The sequence below is a fragment of the Danio aesculapii genome, chromosome 21 (assembly GCF_903798145.1).
Source record: "Danio aesculapii chromosome 21, fDanAes4.1, whole genome shotgun sequence".
Lineage (NCBI taxonomy): Eukaryota > Metazoa > Chordata > Actinopteri > Cypriniformes > Danionidae > Danio > Danio aesculapii.
The window spans coordinates 33,759,342-33,774,568 of NC_079455.1; the positions used below are offsets into that span (position 1 = coordinate 33,759,342).

A 15,227-nucleotide genomic window follows, 5' to 3' on the forward strand; every position below is an offset into this window, starting at 1 on the left:
GATCATTCATCGAAACACAAATTAAGATATTTAAGATGAAATCCAGGAGCTCCCTCATCCTTCATAGACAGCAATAGAGATGGTTGATGTACAGTAAAGTGGTTCATCTGTAATCATGTGAAGCTCCAAGAACACATGGATGCACCAAAATAATAATAATGATAATAATGATTTTGGTCACTCATTTCTCCCGCATTAGTTTGTGTTTTCTACAAGCAATATGATGCTTGCATGTTGCACTTCTGATCATACTCTAACCTAGGCATAGGAAGATAACCGTTTTCAAGGCATACCGCGGTCAAGGTTTTAAAACCCCCAAAATTCTGTTTTACCATTCCTATGATACATGCTTTTTAGTTTTATTTTTAGGATAACAGTATCTCCAGCAGAAAAGATATCCAAAGATGCCGGTTTAAATTGTAAAGAAATCTTGTGTTTTTGAAGCTAATGAAGATAGCAGAAGTCAGTGATTCATTTGAATTATTTAGCCTGACATGTTTATTGTTCCAAAGTATTTTAAATGTTTCTCAAAATAAAATATATTGGCTGTGTCCAAAATCACCTACTACTCTGGTAGTGCATTTGAATTTTAATTTACTACTCGACTGATAGAAAAATGCATTCTATACAGTATGTATGCGAGTAGTATGAATGGAGCTCGGACGTAGACTACAAAGCATGCCATTTTGTCATGATCGCGTGATATACACGCTTCACTCCCATCCATGATTTTGGGGCCCCCAGAGATACTGTTAGGGGCCCAGAGATACTATTAACCCCCACCCCCACTTAAGTTTCTATCAGGGTACACACACCGGTGCCGCGCAGCCACGGCTCAGGATACTGTTCATATTTCTGCAGCGCCTGAGAGCGCCATCTGATTAATTTCATTTTGAATACTATGCGAATGTGTGCGTCAGGTGTACGATACTTTAAACTGTCATGTGCGTGCCTTGTCGTGGCGCATCCGGTATGTGACACCTTTAAGGCCTATGCAACGTTATGTCATAGGCGTTTGCAGCTGGCATCAGAAGTCTGACCACGGCTACCTGCTACAAAAACTAAACAATTAAACACAAAAGATTAATTTGAGCTGTAATCTTGTTTCCTCTTTAATTAAACGTAAATCCAGCAGAAACAAAAACAGCTGATGAAATGCAGCTCACAGATAGTAGGAGTAATCGTTAACCAGTCTCAAGATGGCGCCAAACAGTCAACAACAGCAGCGTGAAAGGTAAGTTATCACTGTGCTTGTAGTACTAGTAACATATTAGTAATATTAATGTATTATCGTATGGTAATAATAAATTCACTGACGGTCAAGATGGTAATAACACATTCTTGCACATGGTGGTGCTCTGTAAATGGTTTGACTCACCAAGCCTACCTGAAAATCTAATTTTGTGTCCCAGGGTTCTTCCACCTGTAAACTGACTGGTAAATTAAACTATTTTCTCTACAAAGGACAAAAACAGATGGACATATAGCAATGTTTTCTGTTATATTTATTATATTTATAATTATGTTTTATTTTATTCCAGTTTTTAATTTCCTCGTTGCTAAAACCTAGGTAATTAGGCCTTGCGACTTCCTGTTGCACTTTTACTTCACTTGATTTCAGAAGTTAAATGTGAAATGTTTAACGCGAGGTTTCAAGTGTGCCTTTCAGAAGCATTAAGTTGACAGTGTTACATTAGAAGTGGTGGAAAACTCGATCTTTCGCTTTCATTTTAACTCAGTTGCGAATGTTGAAGGGCAACCGCAACGTTTTACTTAACATCTTGGCGCTTATCTGAAAATACAACCATTAAACTCAACAGTGTCTTCCAGGGGAAAATGCTGAAGATATCATGATGCTCCTCACAGAGTATTCAGACACATTATTCATTGTGGAGGAGAAAAAACACACAAACATGATTTAGTTTATTTGCTAATATTTGCAAATACAAATGACAGTGTTGTGAAAGAAAAATATTTACATCCTTAAACCTGATTTATTTATCATTTAGATGGATTGATAGTTGGATTGTCATTCCACAGGCTTTTGTATTGTTTATTTCTATACAGATCAATGCAGAATCATTAAAGTTAACAGAAACTGTAAAGCAAAGAAGCTTAGCATGTAAATTATAACAATAAACCGAGGCTCTTTACATTGTATCAGCCAGCAGATGGCAGATTTCTCTTTCAAACAGATTAAAATACATATCATGAGGCTAAACATTTAAAGCTACACCAAAATCCCTTTTAGTCACTTTAATCCCCAAATAAGAAGCAAAACATAAAACATTTCACTGGGAACATATTAAAACGATCAACATCTATAAAAGAAAACATTCTTCTGTAAAAAAAAAAAAAATACAAAGACATAATTAAAAAGATCTGCTAGAGCACAATGCTTTTGTTTTTTTTACATTTTGTCTGATTAAAAACTGAAGACTGTACAGACTGAATAATCATAAAAAAGAGGAAACTTTACTGAAAAATTGACTGATAAATTGTACTTGTTGAGAAGAAAACTAAATCAAGGATATCTATAACCAATACTGAACTTTGGTCATCTTTCCTGGAGCTAGAAGTGGCTGTTGGGCATTTTCGCAAGGCCTGCAGGTGGGCCTCGAGGTCTAAAAAATGAATAAAGTAATTAAATATATTTAGATTGTTCAACAGAAGCTGTAATGTATTTATTGCTGCAGTGTGAAACAAAGATACGCAAGACTTACTGCCTTTTGTAATGGTGGGGACATCGTCTTGTTCTTAAACCTGGAAGAAACAAAAAATATTATTATTAACATAATGAAGATGATGATTATTATTTTATTATTATTTAATATTTATGTGTGGAAATGCATGATTATAATAAATAAAGCAATATGAAATGCAGCATTAATGCAAATCTGTGAAGCTAAATTTGAACGAGTGACCTTCCACAATCGGTTCGTTCTTCATATGATTAGAATTCGATAATCATCATTAAAATCTTTAAAATAGAGAGTAATATGTTCATGTATGTCTGTTTTGCAATGTAACGTATTTGTTTCTCTGTGCTCAAATTAGTTATTAATAATTAATAATTAGTAATTATTATTTATATCTATCTAAGCTCAAAAAATTACTTTGCTGCTGGTAAAATCTGTTGAAACAACAAAACTGTTTTTTAAACTTAATTGTTTTATGCTCAATCCACTTAAATTTGGAAAAACGATTAAGTTAACATAATCTATTTGTGTTGGGACAACATGGAGGAACTGTGTGGAACCCAACATTTTGTACAGTGTATTGGCAAGATTAAAAATGTGCATAAGACTTACGGTTACAGTACACAATCGTTGCGATCAGCAGAATGAGGAAAAGTGCACAACCTCCGGCCAGAGATGTAAATATCCAAGTCTCACAGTTAAACATGGGCTTTGGTGCTGTTAAAAAATTGACACCTCCTAATCAATATTCAAGGCCTTAATATTATGTAAATATATCTAGTCAATCAGAATTGGCTCTCAAATACAACTCTAACAATAAAAGTGTACATATTATTTTTTCTAAGCAGGGCGACAAACCATTTTCGCATGGACACTGCGTTTTCGTTGTAGTCTCAACAACAGGCTTCAGTGTTGATTGAATTATTTTTGGACCTTGTGTTACTGGATCTGAAAAACAAAAATTTTTAATAAGCAATTTTTTTATCCTATTGTGAACTAGTTATGCAAAAGAAAAAAAAAACTTTTAAATTTAAGATCATAAATTAAACCTGACCCTGGAGCACTTGTGTCTTACGTTGCTCAGTATTATTTATATTATATTTATATTATTATTTAATTAATAGCCAAGAATATACATTGTATGGACTAATATTATTATTTTTTCTTTTATGCCAAAAATCATTAGAATATTAAGCAAAGATCAAGTTCTATGAGGATATTTTGTGTACTGTAAATATATAAACTTAATTTTTGGTTCGTAACATGCATTGCTATGACTTTACTTAAAAAACAACACATAAATAGAAAAATTACTATCAAAATTATTTTTGCTGCTTGTTCAAACTGCTTAAATAAAATGAGCTAAATCAACACAATTCTTGAGGTTTTCTTTAAACAACTTAATTGTAAAATGTACAATAAGTTAACTTAATCAATTTGTGTTGGGACAACGTGAATGATTATGTGGAACCCAGCATTTTTTACTGTGTGTGTATGATGTAAAAATCTCACTCTCTCAACTTTTCTTTTGATTAAGGGTAATAAATGAATTTGAAAATGAAGTGAGGTAGCAAAAATATAATATGAATCGTTTTTGCTTCTCTAAAACAAGACAAACATATTTAGCAGTGCTAATATCAATTAAGCTGACAAATGCAGACATGATCAGTATTTCTGGTTTAACAATGTATAAAAATGAATAATAAAAAGCCCACCTGGTACTCCTTGAATTGTAGTCACCTCTCCGAAGAAGAGTTTATTGTTGTTCATGGTTGCGCAGGTGTACACTCCGCTGTCTGTCCTTTTTGCAAAAGACTTAATTTTGACATTTAAATTACCGTTGCTGTCTATGCGCCCACTATATTTTTCAGGATCCGCTTTATACTTTACATCCGTCTGCTTGGCGATTAATATGCAGTTTGCACCTGTACTGCTTATGTGAAACATGAATGTCATGGTGCCCGATGTTTTAGGGTTACAATTAACTTCTGCGATGCTATTCTCTTGATAGATCTCTGCTGAGTATCCTGAAAACAGAAAATAAAAGTTTTAATTCATGAAGGAACCAGTACTATACAAAACAGAAGTCATTTGTGTTTAGAAGTCAATAGAGTGGAGGGAATTCACTTGTTTTTACTGTTAACTTGTTGAATACTTTTAAAAATAACACTTATATAACCAGAGTTTACGGTTTCAATGTTGAGAAGTTTATGCTTTAAAAAAAATGATAATAATAATAATTCAAAAATTAGTACCTTCCAGTAATAAACCCTACAATTAAAGATCATAAATCTGTTGTTTATTAAAATGTGCAAATATTACATTTATCGAAGCAAAATGTGGCACCCATAAAAATGATCGTGCTCGATATTTCGCTCCTATACACTTTTAACCTTTTATAAAAGGTTTAAAATTAAAGTAACTACAATAAAATATAAGACAAAATGTTCAACTCACCGTAGAAGAGGGATAAAATTACACAAAATCCAATGGATGTTTGATACATTTCTTCAGTTACCAGCACAAGCATTCAAGATCTTCTTCAACAACAGGAACAAACCTACTGAAAGGATGCAAAAAAAATCTTCTCGTCTGCCCCTCCCAATACTTTACTGTCACTGTACAGGCTCTGAGAAATTCTACTCAAGAAATTGAATGTAAGAACTTCAACTTGAATAAAAAATATATTTTAAAAATATTATATATTTTAAAAATATATAATAATTAATGAAATATTGAAATGAGATTCAAAACCACAACCAGAAAAATATTTTTAGAAAATTGTATGTCGGACATAAATAATATTAAAAATTTTAAATATTAAAATATTGCATAAAATAAGCTTTACTCTCTAAACGACATAGATAGATAGATACACTGCTAACAATTTTTTTGTAAATTACACAGTATTGAACTGCAAATATGAACAGTATGTTACTGTATTTTTAAACTGGCATTGTGGAAGTTACTGCATATTTTACAGTAAATGTATACACACAATTCTGTAAATAGATATATAGCAATATAAATGATGGTGTAAATGTAAATACAGTATTTTTGCTGTAATTGATTTACAGTAAGTTACTGTAGATTCTATGGGAAATTGTTAACAGTGTGGACAGACAGACAGACAGACAGACAGACAGACAGACAGACAGACAGATAGATAGATAGATAGATAGATAGATAGATAGATAGATAGATAGATAGATAGATAGATAGATAGATAGATATAATTAAAAACAATGAGCAATCGAAACAATTTGGAGGGTTATTATGAAAAATAGGCTACATTATAGGTCAAACTTAAAGGGTCACAAAACTCCCAGACATATTTTTGACATGGTGACAGATAAATAGGACACCCATTTGACTATAAAGTGAAAAAGTATTGTATTTATAGTTATTTTTGCGTTATTTAAAGACAAATTCGTTCTTCCGGTTTGAATTAGGCTTAAGTCACTTCAGAGTGGCGATTGGCTACAAATAACTCCTTATATCCCACAAGGTAGACAATGAGTCGGAATCCTGTCAGAATATGTGAAATGCAAAAACATTTGTCTGAATGTGCACGATTAAAAAGAGCTGCAGTATAAAGCAGGTGGTGGTTGTTTTGATACAGCGCCAGTGAGTGCAGTGGTGCAGCGCGCGCTCTCGTGCACATGAAGGGGGTCTGCAAAGCACGAGCCTAAAGTCTTTCATCATCAGACCGCAGGTGACGCGCACTGACTGGGACTGAGCGTGCGCGAGCGGCCCTCAAAACACGTTCACGCAGCTTTGAAAAGGTGACGTTAGTCTGTACAAATGCCTTATAGATGTGCACGGAATGTTTTGGCGTCCACGAGATGCATTCGTTTACGTTTGAAAATCTATTTATGCACAACAAAACAATGCAAATATTCTCACGCTCACTTTCACCCTTTTTCTGTCTTGTCTCGTTCACTTGCAAACGTCCTTAAGTCAGGAAATGCGTTTGCTTCTAGTGCTTCTATGCAATTATATGCCTTATAAAAAGATTTTGTGTGAGTGTGTGTGTGTGTGTGCGTGTGTGTGTGTGTGTGCGTGTGTGTATGTGTGTACACCTACTGCTTTTAAACTAAAAATAAGATAAAGGAAAGTAGCTCTCACTCAAAGTTTACGGACATCAATCTAAAATATTGACATAATCTAAAATATGTGTTATTTAATTAAAGTATTGCTAAATAAAAGTGCTAAAAAGGAAAATGCAAACTAATTTACTCTGTAATTTTCTACTGTTACATACTTTTATATTATTTTATCATAAAAAGCTGGCTAATTTAATCACAAGTAATCCTGTAATTGTTCGTTTGTTAAGTGAGGAACACACCATGCACAGTTCTGTAGAGGCTTTCTTACAGTTGAATGTTCTTAAGACTAAAGAGATGACTATTAATTTTAGTTCTAAGAGGAGGCTGATTAAGAGTAAGCAAACAAGTATTAATGGAGTGTGTGTTGAGAGTGTTGTTCAGTACAAGTATTTGGGTACTGTTTTAGATAATAAATTGTCCTTTTCTGTTAATACTAATATTTTGTTTAAGGGGCAGCAAAGATTGTACAGCTTGCAGGAATTAAGATAATTTAATATAGATAAATCACTCATTTGCATGTTTTACAGTTCATACATTCAGTCACTGTTATCTTTTACTTTGCTTTGTTGGTTCAATTCTCTAAGTGTGAAAAATAAATAGAAGTTAAATAGAATAAATAGAGTTGTTTGGAGAAATTTGTGAACCTAGGAGAAAAATAACAAGGAGAAAACAGATGACTATACCTGAGTTTTATGTAAAGCTCAGAGTATTCTGTCAGACAGGGGTGTACAGACATTTTAAAGAGGGAGGTTCATGCAATTCATGTAATTATTAATCACCCCATTTTAAACGGTCTGTCTCTAAAAGCGAGGGGGACATATCCCCTACTACCCCTCTGCTGTCAGCTGATTCTCATCTTTTATCTTCTCCCTTCTGGTATTCGATACAGAACTCCTATTAGTAAAACAAATCCATTCAAACTTTTATTTATCCCCTGTAAAGTTTTTAAATTCATTGTAGATTTGTGTTGTACAATGTGTTTTGTGTATTGTGTGACATGCTTGTATGCTGCAACCAAATTGCCTTCAGGAAATGAATAAAGACTGACTGACTGACTGAAGTAGTATTACAAGTCGGCCTATATTAAAGTACCAATCCAGTACGATAGTAAATATTCTGAATTTATGCTAGTAGTTTTGACTTGAAAATAAAAAATGTAATTTAATATCAGTTAAAATATTTATTCTTCCAAGGATAAAAAAAACATATACTCTAAGGTAGTGTTTTTATAAGCCATGAATTAATTTAATTAATTGGTTAAACTTAAAATCAAGATAATACTATCGTAAATGCATATAATGTTAGGCTATGCTATTGCTAGTTATTTTATTTTTAAGATAAATTAATTGAGGTAAACCATCTACTGGTGCTTTCAGTATGGATATAAATGTCACATAGGGCAGTAATCAATCTCAGATTATATATACATATAAACTGAAGAGCACATAAGCAGAAACCTTTTTTATGTGGTCACATGACATGAGAGCAGCTGGTTTAACTAAAAATACTACTTCGTTTAATGCAAGTTGAATAAAACCAGTAAAAATCACAAACAGAATTTTTTTTTTTTTTGTCAGGGAACAGATACACCAATACATAATTTACAATGCTATTATCCCTTCTCCCTTTTAGAATAAGTTATGCTTCTTTTAAACTAAAAACAAGAATGTAGGCAGGCATTCAATTGTCTGCCTATAGCTACTTGATTAAATACTGACAGAAATGTTTATTCAGGGTTTCTGCAGGTTTTACCAAGTTAAATTTAGGACATTTTTAAGACCACTATGAATGAAATTTTAGACTTGTACAGGGGAGAATGCTAAGGATATTTTTTTTCTAATGATGATGAAAAGATTTTTTACATGCCCTATTAAAATAATAATTATTATTTAATATTAAAATAACAAATATAGGTCAATAGTCTGTGTCCTCAGCAGTAAATACATTAAATACATAAATACACAAACGTTATTGTAAGGAAATCAATTAAATAATTATGATGAATATAGCTAAAAAAAATCTCTTTAAATAAAAATTTAATGTTTTATTGAGATTAATTGTTGGTGACTGTTACATGAAAAACCTAAAGAAAGGAAAATTAAGACCTGTTAAAAAAAAAGATTTAAGACCTACAACACAATATTTCAGTAGATTTAAGACTTTTTAAGACCTAAAATGTAGTTTTTGAGATTTAAGACATTTTAAGACTTTATAAGACTCTGTGGACATCCTGTTATTAGGCCTAAACTTCATGCTTTGCCTGAGTCTGAGATAAACTTGTAAATAATGATCGAGTATTGTTAGTGCACTTAGCTTTTGTTATGTTTACTTTTCTAATTAAGTGGTCAATAGATTTCCTCCATATAAAAGGAACATTGGCTAGTAATATCCTACATGAAGTGCAAAGTTATACATTAAATATGAAGTTCACTTAGAGAAAACCTACTTGCAGTATAAACCTAGTTGTTGTGATTTTTAAAGTTAATCTGTGAAACGTTAACAGGATAATTCACTCAAAAATGAACATGTACTCATTATTCACTCTTGCTCAAGTGATTCCAACCTGGATGAGTTTCTTGCTTCTGTTGAACACAAGAGAAGATATTTTGAAGGAACCTGAAAGCCTGTAACCACCTACTTCCATTGTAGGAAAAATAAATAGTGGAAGTCAATGGTTACAGGTTTCCAACATTCTTCAGAATATCCTCTTTTGTGTTTAACAGAAGAAAGAAACTCACAAAGGTTAGAAACAAGAAAAGGGTGAGTAAATGATGACAGAATGTTCACTTTTGGGCGAGCTATCCCTTTAAGCTTGTTTGTGATATCTTTAAGAACTCAAACATGTTTGCAGCTTCACCTGACGATATACAAACATCTATATAGTTTCATAAGAAGAGTGGAAAGATGTCTTGAAAGCTCTCTACTTCTCTTCAGGTCAGACCAGCGCTGTTTTTGTGTGTGTTGATCAGGTCTTCAGATCATGTGAAGGGTGAGATCGAAGAAACATCTCCAGCAACAGCGCCCCCTTTCCTCCTGATGTCGCAACGCGTTCTCTGACGTCATGTGCACTGACGTCGCCTGGAAATTAACGTAACATTCGCATAGGTCATGAAGATGGATATGGAAATATGAGTTTCTCACAATAGCAACAAAAAAAGAACAAATCTGCTGACAAACCTGTCTGAACCTCCCCCCCCCCCCCCCCCACACACACATATATTTATATATATATATATATATATATATATATATATATATATATATATATATATATATATATATATATAAACACGACATTTTTAGCTAACTGCAACAAAACTATGAATTATCTTTGTATATTTAATTTAGTATTAGCACACACACACACACACACACACACACACACACACACACACACACACACACACACACACACACACACAGATGACATATGAACAGACGAGTTGACAAACTGTAGCACTGATTAAGTTCTAATCATTTAAGTTCTTTGACACATTTGCGCTTTCATTACAAGTCTCAATTGTGTATATTATAATAAAAGATATGTTTTAAAATTATTAGTTTTATATTATGTAATATGTAGGCTAAGTGATTCAATAAAGAATGAAATACATTTAACTTTTCTTGCGTTCATATAGTCACATATTTGATTTGTTGTACTCATATGTAACCTATTCATTTTCAAATGTGACCCTGAACCACAAAACCAGCCTTATGTAACATGGGTTCATTTCATAGATTTAATATGGTTTGTAATGTTTGTACCTTTTTTGAACATATTGGAACATGTTTTATTTATGCAAATTTTCAAAAAAGTTATTTTTTGATGATTAACCCCCTTGTATTATATTGCATTACAATAAATAAATAAATAAATAAATAAATAAAAGATACATTTACAAAAGGTACATTTTGGGCATAGCCAAAAAAAAAAAAAAAAAAAAGTATTGTATGAGCCAAAAATAAATTGGCATGGGTGACAGTTATGGATGTTTCTTTGCCAAAAATCATGGTCCATGAAGATTCTGACAAGAAAAAATGTAAAAAATAAACTTTTTGATTAGTAATGTGCATTGCTATAAGCATTTAATTTAGACAGATTTTTTTAAAAGATTATTTGAATTTAAATTCAGTTATTGAGTCTTTTTTTTCAATGTCAGATATCTCATAGCTCTTTTGACATGTTCATTTAAAGTTATCAAGATGAACGCACAATGTGCTTTCAGAGATATAATCAGAGGCAAGTTTCACAAAGAAAGTCCAAACAAAAGCAAATCATAAACAATAATAGCAAAATTGTTAACTAATAATTTACCAAATAAATAAATACATAATTTTAAGCGCAAAATAATAATAAAGAAATTATAATAATTCTTAAAAAATAAATAAATCAACAGATAGATGGAGATAAAGAAATAAGAGGAAAAAAGGAAAACATCGTACCATCTATAAGTAATAATATTGGTGTCTAAATAGTCACAAAGTCTCTGGAAAAATACATTATGGACATGCCATTTGAGAAAAATGAACTTTAAAAAACGAAAGGAAAAACGAAACAATAAAAACAACAAACAGAAAAACATTCCCTACACTTTAAAAATTATACGATCAACTAGTCCTGACAGGCTATGTTTTTAGGTCATTGTAACTTATTTAACTAAGTTAATCATGTTCTAACTTAATTTTATAAGTTACGCAAGCTGTTTTAAGTCAGTTTAACATAATATAACTTCAATAAGTCTAATTTGATTCAGTTTAAAAATTTAAGGCAACCAGAATTTTAATGTACAAACTATTGACAAGCCCATCCAAACAAAATAAAAAAAACCTAATGGACACACAAAACCATTTCTCTCACAATTTAGACATCTTAAAAGGTGATTTTTTCCCCCTTTTGTGAAGCCTCAGATTGCAGATTTCCAAAAAGTTAACAGACGAATAATGTCCAAAACTTATTTATTCAGCTTTCAGGGGATGTATAAATCTCATTTTCAAACATATATGACTGTTTGGTAGTCCAGGGTCACACGCTTGAACGTATTCTGACCTAATGATGAACTCCAGAAGCCAGTTGGTTGTACAAGATGCTGCACTAATAAAAGCATACAAATACTTTTTAAAATAATAATAATGATATGAAAACAATAATAAAAGCACAGGCAGTCTATACAGTAAGTGATCCAGTGGGCGAACATCACACATATAACAGGGAGACTCTGTGTTTTTTTATATCTTGCAGGTGTGGGTGTTCAGGAAGACCTCCAGTCAAATGGAGAGATGGTCCACCTTCAGTTTCCATGAGGCCCCCCAAACAGTTTTGAGTCACTTTCTCAGTTTGGCTAATTTCTCATCATCCACTGATTTCTTACCTGGGGATCCCTGTCTGACTCACCGAAAGAACCCGATCTTAAACAAAACACAGACCAGGTGAGGGGGACGTCTGGGGTTACCTGCATGGGGAATCCTTAGAGGAAGAAGACCAGCTCATCATCCTCCAGCACACCACAACAGAGGAATATTATATGAAGCTAGAATACATACAGCCCACTCCAGTCAAAACAGCCTTTCAGTCGCTGCACCATTCAAAGCCTGCATCAATCAGACTGGAGATCAGATTATTAACATCTCAAACTGATGTAAGTAGTTTTGATCATTCATGCCTTTATACACTCACAAAAGCTGTCACTGTGGTGATATCATTTACAAATTTGTATTTACACTATTAAAAATATCCATAAATTAGCTGTTTTCTGTATTTTGTGATTAAGGTTTTTATTTTATTTTATTTTTCCTTGTTTATTTATGCTTTTGAATTGCATTATGGGAGCTTGGTCTTTCTTTCAGTAACTTTTAACTTTCAAAAATTGGAAAAATTGACTTTTATTAACATTTCTAATAGTTTAAAGTGATATATTTTCTGGGTTGGTGTTGTATATTATGGGACAAAAACCTTGTAAATAACTGCCTGAACATTTTCTGCTATTTTACAGACTTATTTCTCTCTATATGTATTACTTCTTATACATGATATTGTTTTAAACTAAAATACAAATATGTCAATAAAAGTCACAATAAAAGTCAATAAACTGTAGAGTTTTTTTAACATCAAAAGTCGACAGAGCAGAGATCAACATCCCATAATGCACACAACTGTAAATAAAAGGGAAAACATGAAAACTAGTAAGTAATAGATTTACAGTGTAAAGGGTCAATATTGATGGCTTAAATGTTCAAATCAGTAGCTAAAGTGTAAATATCAGTCGCTACAAAACAGGTATGTCAGTGATACCTCTTGTTGCTTTATTTCTGTGAGAAATATTGAGCTCGTCTGAGACTTTACTGACATCTCTGACATCGGTATGCTCAAATAATAATAGTCATTTAATAACCTTTCCTGCAAATGTTCCTTTGATCTAATCTAAACCCAGAGGCTGCAGATATATATAAAATACAGTCATACATGTGTTCAGTAATGAAATAAACAGAATGTTTGTTTGTCTGAATGTTGCTTTTCTACAAGTTTATTTTTCAGAAATGTTTTTATGATTCGTTTTTCTTTTATGTTTTAGATAACCTGAAACTTCAGCGTAATTTTATATGTATTTACAGTTGAAGTCAGAATTATTAGCACCCTTTTAATTAGTTTTTCTTTTGAAATATTTCCCAAATGATGTTTAACAGAGCTAGGAAATTTTCACTGTATGTCTGATCATATTTTTCAATTCAATTCAATTCATCTTTATTTGTATAGCGCTTTTACAATGTAGATTGTGTCAGCTACACATAGAAGATCATAGTATACTGAAACAGTGTCAGTCCAGTTTTCAGTGTTTAAGTTCAGGTCAGTTTAGCTCAGTTCAGTGTGGTTTAATCATCACTACAGAGAGTCCAAACACTGAAGAGCAAATCCATCGCAGCTCTACAGATCCCAAACCATGCAAGCCAGTGGCGACAGTGATTTTTCCTTTTGGAAGAAGTCTTATTTGTTTTATTTTGACAAGATTAAAAGCATTTTAAGGTCTAAATTATTAGCCCCTTTAAGCTATATATTTTTTCAGAATTTATTCTACAGAACAAACCACTGTTATACAATAACTTGCCTAATTACCCTAACCTGTGTAGTTAACCTAATTAAAAATATCTAGTAAAATATTATTTACTGTCATCATGGCAAAGATAAAAGACATCAGTTATTAGAAAATGAGTTATTAAAACTATCATGTTTAGAAATGTGCTGAAAAAAATCTTCTCCTTTTTAAACAGAAAATGAGGAAAAAAATAAATGGGTGCTAATAATTCTGACTTCAACTGTATATGCATAGACGTAATGGGAAATAAATTTTTCCTTACGTCTTCTATAAATATGTCTAAAGGGGCTGAAATTTTCATATAATTTACGAAAAATTCATTACCGTTCTTTTGTTTCCCTACATTTTAAACTGTAAATACAGTTGTTTGACTATATTTTTTAGTATTGCTGCACAGGTTGATGATTCTGTTTATACAAAAATACAAGTTTGTTAATGCATCTGTGACAATGACTACCCCTCAATTTTATCCATTTGTCAGTGGATATAGCCAATATTTTGGTGCATTTAAACAAAGCATTTTTATTAACAGTTATATTCATTAAAATAAGAGTTTGGTCACTGAACATCTTTAGGAATAGATTTTTCCTGTTTAGATTTGGCTTGGGTACTTACTTATCTAATGTATAAGCACAAACAGGGGCGTAGCAACCGGGGGGTGGGGGGTTAGGGGGATCCGTCCCCCTCACTTTTGAAGAGAGAGCATTTAGAAACAGGTGATTAATAATTATATGAACATATGATCTCATACAGCCGTCCTCCCCACTTTTAAAATGGCCGCTACGCCCTTGAGCACAAATGTGTGTGTGTGCGTGCGTGTGTGTGTGTGCGTGTATGGATGTGTGTGCGTGCGTGCGTGCGTGGGTGTGTGTGTATGTGTAGGTTAAAAGATGAGGTCTACCAAAATTCACAAAACGGATAGGATAGAGGACGTAAAAAATTAAGTAATGACAATTAGTTCGTTTTGAGGATTAACTGTAATACTAAAATATAGTTTTAAGGGGACACCACAGCGGAATGAACCTGCTAGTTATTTATTTTCACGTAAATAAGATTGCTTACTTACAGTAGATAAACAGTTCTTACCCTTGATGAGATTTTTGTGTGTTTTCTGTAAATCATATAAAAATGAATGCTAGTAATTTTCCTTTTGCTCAGTAAAACAAATGACTAAACAAGACTCATTCTCAAAAATACTCAATTTAAAGCTCAATTTAAATGCCATTTTTGTGTTTTGATGCCTAAAATAAATCTTAATCTCAAATGTATGAGTTCAGAAATATTAAGGATTAATATATGATATGATATGTATAGTATTACATCATACGTCA

The 15,227-nt window shown here is 32.4% G+C and overlaps 1 protein-coding gene across 1 annotated transcript; it reads right to left on the minus strand.

The window, feature by feature from the left end:
• Window positions 1-2,401: 2,401 nt before the first annotated feature.
• On the minus strand, window positions 2,402-5,249 carry cd8a (CD8a molecule). Its single transcript, XM_056446645.1, has 6 exons — window positions 5,157-5,249; window positions 4,415-4,726; window positions 3,558-3,647; window positions 3,312-3,437; window positions 2,724-2,763; window positions 2,402-2,624 (listed from the first exon to the last, which is right to left on the minus strand). The coding sequence occupies exons 1-6, from the start codon at window positions 5,227-5,229 to the stop codon at window positions 2,573-2,575; spliced, it is 693 nt and encodes a 230-aa protein (XP_056302620.1). The 5' UTR covers window positions 5,230-5,249; the 3' UTR covers window positions 2,402-2,572.
• Between the last annotated feature and the right edge of the window lie 9,978 nt (window positions 5,250-15,227).